The sequence below is a fragment of the Sus scrofa genome, chromosome 6 (assembly GCF_000003025.6).
Source record: "Sus scrofa isolate TJ Tabasco breed Duroc chromosome 6, Sscrofa11.1, whole genome shotgun sequence".
NCBI lineage: Eukaryota > Metazoa > Chordata > Mammalia > Artiodactyla > Suidae > Sus > Sus scrofa.
Genome location: NC_010448.4, coordinates 106272104 through 106285750, shown reverse-complemented (window position 1 = coordinate 106285750; position 13647 = coordinate 106272104). Strand labels below are relative to the sequence as shown.

The 13647-nt window shown below is 35.7% G+C and overlaps 1 protein-coding gene across 1 annotated transcript in view; it reads left to right on the top strand.

The window, feature by feature from the left end:
• The window catches only part of ROCK1 (Rho associated coiled-coil containing protein kinase 1), a 151100-nt gene that overhangs the window by 29248 nt on the left and 108205 nt on the right, over positions 1 to 13647 (top strand). The window contains exon 2 of the mRNA XM_005653400.3: positions 8440 to 8521. Within this exon, the coding sequence (XP_005653457.2) occupies positions 8440 to 8521 (82 nt within the window). The remainder of the gene's footprint in view (positions 1 to 8439; positions 8522 to 13647) is intronic.

The following is a 13647-nucleotide window of genomic DNA, read 5'->3' as shown; positions in this document are numbered from 1 at the left end:
CCTGGCCTCACTCAGTGGGTTAAGAATCCAGTGTTGCCTGAGCTGTGGTGTAGGTCACAGCTGCGGCTCGGATTTGATGTTGCTGTGGCTGTGGTGTAGGAGGGCAGCTACAGCTCTGATTCAACCCCTAGCCTGGGAACCTCCATATACCACGGACTTGGCCCTAAAAAGACCAAAAAAAAAAAAAAAAAAAAAGGCCCTCATCAAAAAGTCTACAGGTAGTAAATGCTTCTGGAGAGGGTGTGGAGAAAAGGGAACCTTCCTACACTGTTGGTGAGGATGTAAATTGGTGTAGCCGCTATGGAGAACAGTATGGAGGTTCCTTAAAAACTAAAAACAGTGTTACCAGATGATCCTTCAATCCCACTTCCAGGCATATTATCTGAAGAAGACACTAATTTAAAAAGATAACAAGCAGGAGTTCCTGTCGTGGCGCAGTGGTTAACGAATCCGACTAGGAACCATGAGGTCGCGGGTTCGGTCCCTGCCCTTGCTCAGTGGGTTAACGATCCGGCGTTGCCGTGAGCTGTGGTGTAGGTTGCAGACGCGGCTCGGATCCCGCGTTGCTGTGGCGCTCTGGCGTAGGCCGGTGGGTGGCTCCAGCTCCGATTCAACCCCTAGCCTGGGAACCTCCATATGCCGCGGGAGCGGCCCAAGAGATAGCAGCAACAACAACAACAAAAGACAAAAAAAAAAAAAAAAAAAAAAAAAAAAAAGATAACAAGCACCCCAGTATTCATAGCAGCACTATTTGCATACAGTAGCTAAGACATGGAGGCAACCTAAATGTCCATGGACAAAGATGATGTGTGGTGTGTGTGTGTGTACATGCACACACATATATAATGGAATATTACTCAGCCATAAAAAGAATGAATTAATACTCTTTGCAGAAACATGAATTGACCTAGAGATTATCATACTAAGTGATTTCAGCCAAAGACAAGTATCATATGATATCACTTACATATGGAAAATTTTAAAATGATACAAATGAACTCATTAACTGAACAGAAATAGAAAACAGATTTATGGTTACCAAAGGGAATAGCAGTGAGGAGAGGGGAGATAAATTAGGAATTTAGGGTTAACAGATAATATATAAAATGGATAAACAATAAGGACCTACTGTATAGCACAGGGAACTGTATTCAATGTCTTATAATAAGTCTTATGTATATAAAACTGAATCACTTTGCTATCCACCTGAAACTAACACAGGATTGTAAATTAACTCTAACTTTTAAAAATGGTTAAAGAGCAAAAAAAAGGAATCAGCTCAACTGTTATTTCCTTTATGAAGCCCCAACTGATTAAACAGTCATTTCTCTGTTTATGTAGTATCTACTTATAATACCGAGGCATCTATATTATTTATTTTTTTCTAACTACTAACCAGTAAACTGCCAGAGACAGGAAGTATTTTGTTACTACTGCTACTACTATTACTAATCCTGTTTTCCTACAGAGGAGGCAGACTTATAAATAAATAATTATAACAAATATGGAAATTCCTGAAATAGGAAGCACATAGAAGATGTTTATTAACGTCTTCTCAGAGTCTTTGGGAAGGCAGCACAAAGTGACATTTGAGGCAGTCTGAATATAAGAAATATTCACAGCCCAGCTAGAAAAAGAGAGCAGGTGCAAAGGCAGTGGGGTAGAATGAGTGTGGCCTTTTTGGGAGATGACTGGTAGCACACTATGGCTCAAGTCTAGATTTACACATGTAGATAAAAGGCTAGAAAGGTGTAGTTTGAGGTTGATTGGGAAGAGCTATTGTATGTTTTACTAAGTATTTGGAATACTTAATTTTTTTGTATTATAATTGTCCTGGGGAACATTGGCAGGTATATAGTAATGTCACATTGGTTAAACAAATTTTAATTGTATTTAATATCATAAATTGTTAAAAATTCCCTGAGGAAATTGTTTTCATTTTCATATCAGTACTAAATTTTGAGAAATTCCTTATCTCTTTACTAACAAAGAAGTTTACATTTGCTTTAGTAGCAAAAATATTTTCTTTAAATGGTAATCCTCTGTCATCAAACATTTGACAGTAGTCCAAAAAAAAAAAAAAAAAAAGTCACCCTGTTTTAGAAGCAGTTTGGTTTTCAGAGGCCCTAATTTTACTGCCATAGTTTTACTGGATTTGTTGGTGGTTTCTCAAAAAAATATGTCTTGTTTAGAATAGTAACAATTTCGATTTTGAAAATTTTACTTGAAAATGAATGTTTTTTTTATACATAGTATATTTTCCTTTGCTAGTGCCATTATATTCTCATACCTTATAACAGATGTGTTATTACTAATGGCTCTAATCCTAAATGATATTTTACACAGGATTCTTACTTTTGTAATTCAGAACTATCCAAAGACTAAAGTTTGCATCAGTGTTTTGTTGAATAATTTTCTTCTATCTCTCCTTTGCTTAAACTCTGCTGTGAGATAACACAACCAGCGTTTTTTCCCCCTCCTAATACCACTTCTTAAGAAATATGACAATGTCCACTCTTTAGAGATTTTTGTAAAATGTTATACTTGTTAATTATGCCTGTCTTTCTTTGCTTATGTGAAAGTACTCCTCCAGTACAACTAGCGTCTTTCAAAATACACAGCTGCAATTGGTTTACTATCATTGTTCAACTATAAGTAGCAAAGAATCTATTATAATTCTTTGACATTGATTGGCTTCTCTCATATATTTACTCCTCTGCAATTTTTTTTTTTTTTTTTTTTTACAGCTGCAACTGTGACTTAAGGAAGTTCCCAGGCTCAGGGGCAAATCAGAGTTGCAGCTGCGGGGCTATGCCATAGCCACAGCAATGCCAGATCTGAGCCACATCTGTGACCTATGCCACAGCTTGTGGCAGTGCCGGATCCTTAACCAACTGAGTGATAGCAGGGATCAAACCCGAATCCTCACAGAAATTAGTTGGGTTCTTAACCTACTGAGCCAAAATGGGAACTCCTCCTCTGCAGTTCTTACATTGATGATAGAGCTATATTATGGACATGCTGTGAAAGTAGAAAGTAGAGGGTAGCTTGGTTTCTTGGATAAATCTTAAAATTAAGTGAAGGAACAGTAAGGACTACATGCTTTGACTGTCATTCCCTGTGAATTGTTTTTGCACGTAGAGAAATGTTAATTTCTGTTAAGGTCCTGAATCCTGGTACTAGAATATGGACTTCAGGAAGTGAGAAGTCTTACTCTTCATTATTTTACAGACCTTCAGAGTGTCGAATAACAGTCAAGATTGTTTGCCTAAGTTTATGGCTGGATATAGACATTTCCTACCTCATGTAGCTTCTCCACTGCGTTAAAGTGGAAGCCTGAATTCCCTTCCCCAACCCTAGTGTCTTGACTCTCTTAGCTTCTGTTGGTATATGCCTTAGGTTATGCTAGGTGAATACCTTCTTGCCCATTTTATTTCTCTGATAAAATCATATAAGTTTTCTTATGGATGATACTGAAAATCCATATACTGTCTCCTACTCCTGTAAAATTAAAGTATACGGTGATAGGTCCAGACACCTAGTGACAGTAAAAAGTTCATGGAAGCAACTAGTTTTCCATTAACAAATGCATGATTGAATTCCATGGTCAGGCCTTATGTAAAAAAAAAAAAAAGGCAACAACACATTTTTAAAACTGCATATGGGATTACTACACTGGGAAGGGTTGAACAATCATGACCTAATATTTACTCATAAGGTTTTATGACCACATGACTAAACATCTATTTTCCTCTTTATGTCATTTCCATCAATAGTGAGCTAACTTGTAAAACTTTCAAATGTCTGCTAGAGAAATAAAGAGTGGGAAGTGGAACTATTTAAGGGTCAAACATTTCATGTATTTTACTCATTTAACTCTCAGAAATTCATTCTGAGTTGTAGTTAGTTATCATCACCATTTTACAAAAGAGAAAACTGAGGCTCAGGAAGGTTATGTGACTTGTCCTCCCAACAGTAACATGTAAATATATATTTTTTTTCTTTAAAATGCTGTTGTTGCTTTATTTTTTCGTGGTTGAATTCTTTTGACCCATCTGGAATTCATTTTATTATTAATATGACTCAAAAGTCATTCTTCTCCTGTAGTGCCATCCAGTTATACAAACAACGTTTACCAAAGAGTGACACTTTTTGTCACCCTTGTCTTACCCCTGGCCTCAGGATTTGTTGTTTTGGGGTTTGTTTTTTGTTTGTTTGTTTGTTTTCTTTTTTTGCCATTTCCATGACATGTGGAAGTTCCCAGACTAGGGGTCCAATCGGACTATAGCTGCCAGCCTACACCACAGCTCATGGCAATGCCAGATCCCTGACCCACTGAGTAAGGCCAGGGATCAAACCCGCATCTTAATGATTAGTTGGATTTGTTTCCACTGTGCCACAACAGGAACTCCGGTTCATGCTATTTTCATTCAGTGACATCAAAGTGTTTGAATTAGGATGCTTTTAGTCACAAGAAATAGAAGATTCAATGCAAATTCAGATAAGCCATAAGGAAAATTTATTACCTCAAGAAAGCACAGGAAGAATAGGCTCCAGAGAGTTTAATTCTGTGATTCAACAAACATCATTGGAGACCCAGGTTCTTTCCATCCTTTGTCTGTGCTGTCCTCATTTTGTTTGGCTTTGACACTTCCCAACTTCTCTTGAGGTCACAAGGTGGCTACTGTTGTTTAAGATGTCACATACATATATAACAATTTCTTATGAGAGGGAGACTGTCTTACATGTATCTCTTTCAAGAGAGAAGAAACTTTCCCCAGAAGACTTTCTGTATTCCTACATGTTTCTTTTCATTTGCTAGATTATTACCATGTTCCTATATTTAGGATGAACACTGGCAGGATTAATAGGCCTCTATGTTTGGCTTAGATTCAACTAAGCAGAAGTGACCTCTTGGAGCCAGGAAGTTCTTCCCTTCCTTGGAAACTCATAATCTTATGGAGGAGGGTGGGTGACCTGAACAAAATCGGGGTTGAATTAGGAAGGTAGAAGGGGGAAATAGTTGTGGTCAAAGAGCCAGCAGTATCTGCCACGCTATGAGTAAAACATGCTCAGTTATGGGGCTTAGCTTACTCACAGATTCTGAAGTCTAGCTATGAAGATTAAAGTGAAAAATAACTCTAATACAAGAAGTGTTTTAATAGGTAGATTAGGGAAGGTCATGCAAAAGAGTAAATAGTGGTGTACTAAAGAAAACATAGGGAGTTCCTGCTATAGCTCAGTGGTAATGAACCTGACTAGTATACATGAGGATGCAGGTTTGATCTCTGGCCTCATTCAGTAGGTTAAGGATCTGGCATTGCTGAGAGCTGTGGCGTAGGTCGCAGATGCTGTATAGCTATAGCTGTGGTGTGGGCCAGCAGCTGCAGCTCCATTTGGACCCTTTGCCTGGGAACTTCCATTTGCTGCGAGTACAGCCCTAAAAAGACACATGCACACACACACACAAAAGAAAAGAAAAGAAAACATAGTGTTTTGAACCAGAACACTGGGTTTGATCCTTAACCAGTGTACTTTCTAGTTTTAATTAGAAAAATGATATGATTTTCTATTAATTTTTGAATAATACATCTTGGATTTAAATATACATGTTTATTTTCAATCTAACTTCAATTTAAAGAAATCCAGGATTTTAAAATCATTTTTTTATCATAGTCACATTATTTCTGTAACTGTTAGACTAAGAGTTTGTGTTTTGATTGTAATACCACTTACTAACTAGCTGTGTGGCACTGGAAAAGTCGGTTAATATTTCTGATTGTTATTGGCCTTGACTTTGGTATGAAGTGATTAAACAAGGTATTTTTTGAGGTTCTTTTCTTTCTAACATTTAGTAACTTTAAAAAAACTTATTTGGAGTAAGATTGGGGCAGTTGTTTTCAGTATATTTATTGAAGAGAACATGTGAGTAAAATTTAATATACATGTCCCTCACTTTTTAATGTTTGATATAAGAAAACAATTTAAGCTGTTATAAATGTAGATGTTCTTACCCTTCTAAAACTAGAAAGGGAGTTCCTGTTGTGGCACAGTGAAAATGATTCTGACTAGGAACTATGATGTTGTGGGTTTGATCCCTGGCCTTGCTCAGTGGGTTAAGGATCCAGCTTTGCCGTGAGTTGTCGTGTAGGGTTGCAGACTCAGCTTGGATCCCGCATTGCTGTGGCTATGTTGTATGTAGGCTGGCGACTACAGCTTCAATTCAACCCTAGCCTGGAAACTTCCATATGCCATGGGTGCAGCCCTAAAAAGCAAAGGTAAATAGATAGATAGAGAGATAGAGAGATAGATAGATAAAACAAACTAGAGTATCTTTGAAAGTAGCTATTTACTAGGAGCTCTTAAAGTATAATAATATATTGATATTATTGCATTATGCCTACTTGTATTTCCCAGATAACTTTATCAGAATTCAGCCTAAAAATTTTTCTTGTGTAGCTAATATTATTTGTACTACTCTATAATCTATAATTTTTTGGAGTGACACGATGCACTGAAACTTAGTATCTAATCTAAGAAAAGTATTATTTCTTGAGTAACATAATGCCTTTACTATGGAGCATAAAAATTATTGGTTTAATGTACATTTTATGCCCACTTGTTCAAGACACTCTACAAGGTGCCATGGGCTAAAATGAGATGTTAACTGTGGTTTCTGCTTTAAAGAACTTAAAATCTAGTCAAAGGTGTTTTTAAAAAAATATATTCATATTTAATTTACCTTTTCCTAGAAAGTAGTGAATTCAAATATTTATTGAATTGGTTTTCAATTTAGACTAAGTAAAAGTTCTCATCTCTCTTCTGTAAAAATTAACAGAAATATTCAAATTGCTTTTGAGATTCTAAGAAATGTATCTCAAGGATAGATGAACTTGTGCGGTGGAGGAAATTTTTCTTCAGATCTGCAAAAAACCTCTGAGTTCCAAAAAGCCAGTAATAGGGTGGGTTAATCTCTTCAAGCAGTTATCAGTAGTATTACTAGTTGTCTTCTCCATGGTCAGTTTCCACCTTACGCAGTGATGTATTTTAAAGCCTATTAAAATTTGACTGGGCCTTTTGGTTTCCTAGGGGAATATTTTAAGTATTCTAAAATAGCTGAGTTATTCACACCTTTGTTTTAACAATAAGCATAAAGCCAGTATATACTCTGGCTTTGGGTTCTTCATTCTTTTGTGAACATGACTGCACATGGTCTCCAGAAGGTGTGTTTTCCTTTGCTGTTTTTGTTTTTATTCTTAGGCTGTGTTATAGCAAACTGAATTCCCCAGCTAAGTGAAATGAAGATTTGGGGGATTATCTGAATGTTCCCTTTGCTTCTACCACATGACAAGATACAATCAGAATAGATGCATTCCTGCTTCAACACTAATGGTCCACCTTGGCGTTGCCCTGCACTTCCTTAGATAATATTTAAATATCCCCTTAAAAGTAGGAGTTCTCTGGTGGTTCAGCAAGGTAAAGATCTGGCATTATCACTGCTATGGCTCAGGTTGCTGCTGTTGTATGGGTGCATCCCCTGACCTGGGAACTTCTGCATGCCATGAGTGCAGCCAGAAGAAAAAAAAGTAAAAGTAAAAGCTCATGTTTGTCCTTTACTAATGGTTGCCCTGGAAAGTGCTTCAAAGAAAGAAAAAGACCCCTATGAAAACTGCAGATATTTATTTTAAAAAATACATTAAAATGTATCTAAATGCAGAGTTTATTTTGTACAAAACTTCACATTTTAGGAACTAATATTTAGTTACTGCCTTATAAAATATTTGTAGTAAAAAATACAGGCCATTTTTGGAGTTCCCATTGTGGCTTAGCAGGTCAAGAACCCAGTGTTGTCTCTGTGAAGATACTGGTTCAATCCCTTGCCTCTCTCAGTGGGTTAAGGATCTGGAGTTGCTGCACATTGCTGCATGGATTGTAGGTGCCGCTTGGATCTGGTGTTGCCATGGCTTGTGGCATAGACTGCAGCTGTAGCTCCAATTCAACCCCCGGCCTAGGAACTTTCATAGGCCACAGGTGCTGCTGAAAAAAGGGAAAAAGAAAAATAGATATTTGCCGTTTTTTTAAAAATCAGTGCCTGAAATAAATAAATGCAGTAGTTAAGGGAAAATGAAAAGTAAAAGTCCATGCCCTTATGGGGGAAAAGGCATGAGCTGAAGTCGAGTATAGCCAATTTGTGGTGATTTTGCTGCTCTTTTGCCAGGGAGAGTTAGAAGGTGAAAACTCTATGAAATTAAAAACAAATTTTCTCTTCTCCCAATATTTGTGTAACCTTGTAGAAGGTGTTACATGAATGCAAGATGACTGAGAGGGCAAATTAAATGTTAAAGCATGTTTTATTCTTTACTTCTTTCATTCTTTACTATGAAGAAAAGTGTTCATAGTGTGAGCCAAAAAACTAACTTTGTTCGTTTATTTGTTTAGGATGGATTGGATGCTTTGGTGTATGATTTGGATTTTCCTGCCTTAAGAAAAAACAAAAATATTGACAACTTTTTAAGCAGATGTAAGTAATTTTTTCATGGAGGTTAAAAACAGACTGTATATAATGACAGATAATTCATTTTCTTCTTTTTTTCTTTCTGTCTACTCTGGTTGTTTCATCAATAATATCTACATCAGATGAGGATGAAATGGGTAAGAAACTTTCAGTCAGTTTAGTTGCTTATCAGGAAAATCTATAAAATGTTTTGCAGACGTTTGGAGTTCCCGTCATGGCTCAGTGGTTAACGAACCCGACTATATCCATGAGGATGTGGGTTTGATCCCTGGCCTTGCTCAGTGGGTTAAGAATCTGGCGTTGCCATGAGCTATGGTGTAGGTTGCAGACATGGCTTGGATCCCGAGTTGCTGTGGCTGTGGTGTAGGCCAGCAGCTACAGCTCCAATTCGACCCTTAGCCTGGGACCCTCCATATGCCGCTGGTGTGGCCCTAAAAAAGACAAAAAAAAAAAAAAAAAAATGTTTTGCAGAGAAGGCAATGAAATGTAAATGGCTAAAATAAACATCCATTTACATTGATTTTCATTAATGTTATATTTACCCTTTATTTTTCTTTTATAAATGAATTAGCTATTATATTTTAATACCTGCAGGTAAGAATTGATTACTATGCTCCTATCACTGAGATATGAGAATTTTCTCCATGAAAGGTGGCTTATTTAATAGTTTTATAAATGTTCTTTTATAAAAACCTTTTTTTGATTTTGAAATTAGATACTATCATTTAAAATTTGATTAGAGAACTTACTGAAATAGTTTCAAACTTTTTATCTTAAAGAATTGATAGTAAGATTTTAGATTATAAAATCCTCCCCACTCCTTTTTTTTTTTTTTTTTGTCTTTTGTTGTTGTTGTTGTTGCTATTTCTTGGGCCGCTCCCGCGGCACATGGAGGTTCCCAGGCTAGGGGTTGAATCGGAGCTGTAGCCACCGGCCTACGCCAGAGCCACAGCAACGCGGGATCCGAGCCGCGTCTGCAACCTACACCACAGCTCAGGGCAACGCCTGATCGTTCACCCACTGAGCAAGGGCAGGGACCGAACCCGCAACCTCATGGTTCCTAGTCGGATTCGTTAACCACTGCGCCACCACGGGAACTCCTCCACTCCATTTTTTTTATCTCTGTTCCTAAACCATGCGTATTGACAAGAGGTTGGTTTTAGTGTTATCTTTCAATTTTGATTATGTATGTTTTGTTAGAAAAATTTTAGTTTTGTTAGAAAAGTTTTAGTTTTCTAAATAGTCAAATCCTTTTTACTTTGTCTTTAACTTCTTTTATCATTTCTATACTTTGAAATTTTGCCTCAGAATTTTACTTACCAATTTTGTGTGTTTTGTTTCTCTCTCTCTCTCTCTTTTTTTTTTTTTTTTTTTTTTTTTGTCTTTTTTGGCTGCGTATGGCATAAGGAGTTCCCTGGCCAGGGATCAGATCCGAGCCACAATCATGCCCTAAGCCACAGCTGTGACAATGCCAGATCCTTAACTCGCTGTGCAGGGCCAGAGATCGAACCTGTGCCTCAGCACTCCCAAGATGCCACTGATCCCATTGTGCCATAGTGGGAAATCCTCAGATTTTTTTTTTTTCTTTTTTATAAAAATATTTGTTCAGCTTTAATTTTGTTTTGAAATATGCTACCAGATTCTGAATTAGAAACTTTTTAAGTATAAAAGTCTTCTTAATTTCTCACATCTTACTGAAATTGCAGAAAAATTTTATTGCTGTTTAATTTGTTTCACCTCTCTACTTAACAGTATAGCAAAATAACTAAAAAGATGGAGAAACTTGAACATTCCTTATTTGATGGAAGGCAAAAGAATAAATGCTTGTTAGTTCAAAGTAGAGGCTGTGTGATTTTATGAAATAGGGTAGCAAGAATTGGAACATATGTTTTTAAAAGTTTGTTATTCCTTTTGCTATGCAACATTGCTGCTTTCATAATATTGTTTGCTTTATATGTTATAAATAGAAATATCAGTAGCCACAGTGGAAATAAGTAAAATAAAATGAAAGCATAAAGCTAAAGTAAACTATTTGGCTGATAAACCTATGTAGTTTAGCCTAGTTTTTAGATTGGAGAAAAGTACAGAAAATAATATTAAAAACTTTAGCAAATCATATCTAGCATCAGGTAAAAATTGTGATCAAGTAGGGTTTATACTAGGATTTCAGACTTAGTTGAAGGTTCAAAAATGTTTTATTTATTTAGATAACATGCTTTTCTGTATAGAAAATCCTCATGATTCTACAGAAAGAGCTATAAGAACTAATTAAATAAGTTCAACAAGCTTGTAGGCTAGAAGGTTAATATATGAAAAGCAGTTTATTACCATATATATCACTATATAAAATTTATAATTGACATTGTATCAAATAAAGCACCACTTAGAGTAGAAACAAAAATGTGAAAAATTTAGGGATGAATTTGAGAAAATACATGGAAGAATAAACTGGAAACTAATATTACTGAGAGAAATTAAAAACATAAAAAAGTTACCCAATGTTGATGGATTGGACAATTTAATATTAAAATGTCAAGAGACCCCAAATTAATTTATCCCTAGAGTCTATGTAAACTAAAACTTTTTTTTTTTATATAAAATGACCATCAATTCTAAAATTCATCTGGCAATGTGAAGGGTATGGGACAGCCAAAACAATTTTGGAAAATAAGAACAAAGTTAGGACTGGCACTATTGGATTTCAAGATCAAGGCAGTATAATGAAATGAAAGAATAAATATATAGATAAGTAGAACAGAAACAGACCCATATGTATAGTCAATTGATTTTCAACAAAGTTGACAAGGTAATTCAATATTCAAGCCTTACTTTGCAATATATGTATATATAAATCAACTTAAAATAGATCATAGAGCTAAATATGAGAGTTAAATCTGGTTACACTTCTAGAATAAAACATGGAAAATATTTGTGCTTTTGTTTAGGCCAGAATTTGTTAGATGGTATACAAATAGCACAAACCACTTTTTTTTTTTTTAAAAAAAGATAAATTGTAATCAAATTCAAAACTTTTTCTCTTCAAATGACACTGCTAAGAAAATGAACAGGTAAGCCACTTCTTTTAGACTTCTGTTTCATACCACATACAAAATTAATTCAGAATTTAAAACTGTGGAGTTCCCTGGTGGCCTAGTAGTTAAGGACTTGACATCATCACTGCCGAGGCTCGAGTTCAGTCCCTGGCCTGGGAACTTCCAAATGCCATGGGTGCAGCCAGAGAAGGAAAAGGAACAAAATAAAAAAAAATAAAACCAACAAACCAATAATTCAAACAAAACATCAAAAGTTTTAATGCTTTGTAGAAGAGCCTTCATTTTAATGTTTGTGACTAATTTCTCCTAAGATTGTCTCATTACACTTGTAAAATCATGTATTGTACTATTGAAAAATGAATACTACATTATCTGTAATAAAATTAAAGATGCTTTTCATGTGCTTTGAATATAAAGTTAGACGTAGTTAGAAGTCTACACTTTTGGGGAAATTCTAAGGAAGAAAAATTGTGAAATAGTAAAATTTATATTTATTTTTTATATAATCTACTTCTGCATTTAAAGCAGATAAATTTGGGGATTTCCTTGGTAGCCTAGTGGTTGAGGACTTGGCCTTGTCACTGCTGTGGCTGGGGTTCGATCCCTGGCCTGGGAACTTCCATGTGCAGTGAGCATGGCCAAAAATAAAGCAGATACGTTTCTTGAGAGGAAAATATAAATAGATATAATGATCATATACTGTGTAGTATACAATTCCATTTTCAAGATGTTCAAGTGATGAAAAAAAATGTAAGGATTCTCTTGTGGTACAGCAGGTTAAGAATCCAACATTGTCACTACATATAGTAGCTCTGGTCACTGCTGTGGGGTGGGTTCAATCCCTGGCCTGGGAACTTCCACGTGCTTCAGGAAGGCCCCCACTCCCCCGCCCCGCCCCGGCCAAAAAACCCAGTAAAACTACTGTTTGGTTAGTGGCATTGAATGTTTCCTTCTCCACAATTAAGTAGTAAGGTACATCTAAGAGTCTGCCTTAATGTGGGACATATCCAACCAGAAAGTATTGAATGTGTTAGGGTTTTTACATGTTTTCTTATGAAGTCTATGAATGGCTTGTGTAGTTAGGTAATTCTAGCACTTTAGTGAAAGTATCTCCATTTCTGAAGGTCGAGGGGCCAGATTGCAGTCATAATATTTTGGGATTATTTTTTCAAACTGGATACTCAAAAGTGGTACTTTGTTGAAGGCCATAAGACCAGTAGATCATCATAGACAGTCTAAAAGCATACTTTTTTTTACTATATGAACATTTGATGTAAGTTTAATAGAGCAGTTAGGTCATTGGTGAAAAAGTAGATTATTCAGTAATTTGTTTTGAGACAATTGGATATCCATATATGTGGAGAAAATGAATTCAGTCTCCACTTCACAACATATACCAATATAAAGTCCAAACACACCAGATGAAATTATAGGTATTACATTTATAGTCTTCAAGTACAGAATGGCTTTTTTTGTTTGTTTTTAAAGCAGAATGCCACAGTTAGAAACTGTAAAGGAAATATTGGCAGTTTTTTTTTCCATATCAAAACTTTTTATATAAAGAAAAATAAATATAGAGGTTACTGACAAACATATATGATATGAGAACTTCCATATATGGGAACATATATTATGTGTTTGTCAGTAATCTTTATATTTATTACAACATGCAAAAATTACAACATATATGATAGAATTATATTCCTAATATATGAATAGATCCTTTCAGTCAGTGAGAAAAACAATTTAAAAATGGGCAAAGCTACTGATTGTGTAGTATAAAGGAGAAAAAATTAAAATGTCCACTGAGCAATTAACAGTTGAACAAATGCATTGAGATTTCAAGAAATATGGGTTAAAATAACCACCCTCCCCCCATCTCCACAATCTGAAAGATAAAAATTAATAATATTTAGAATTTGTGAGTAATTAAGTGAGAGTGGAAATCGGTTTATTCATTTTGGAGGGCATTTGTACAGTGTATTTTATTTTATTTATTTATTTTTTGTCTTTTTGCTATTTCTTTGGGCCACTCCTGCGCGGCATATGGAGGTTCCCAGGCTAGAGGTCGAATCGGAG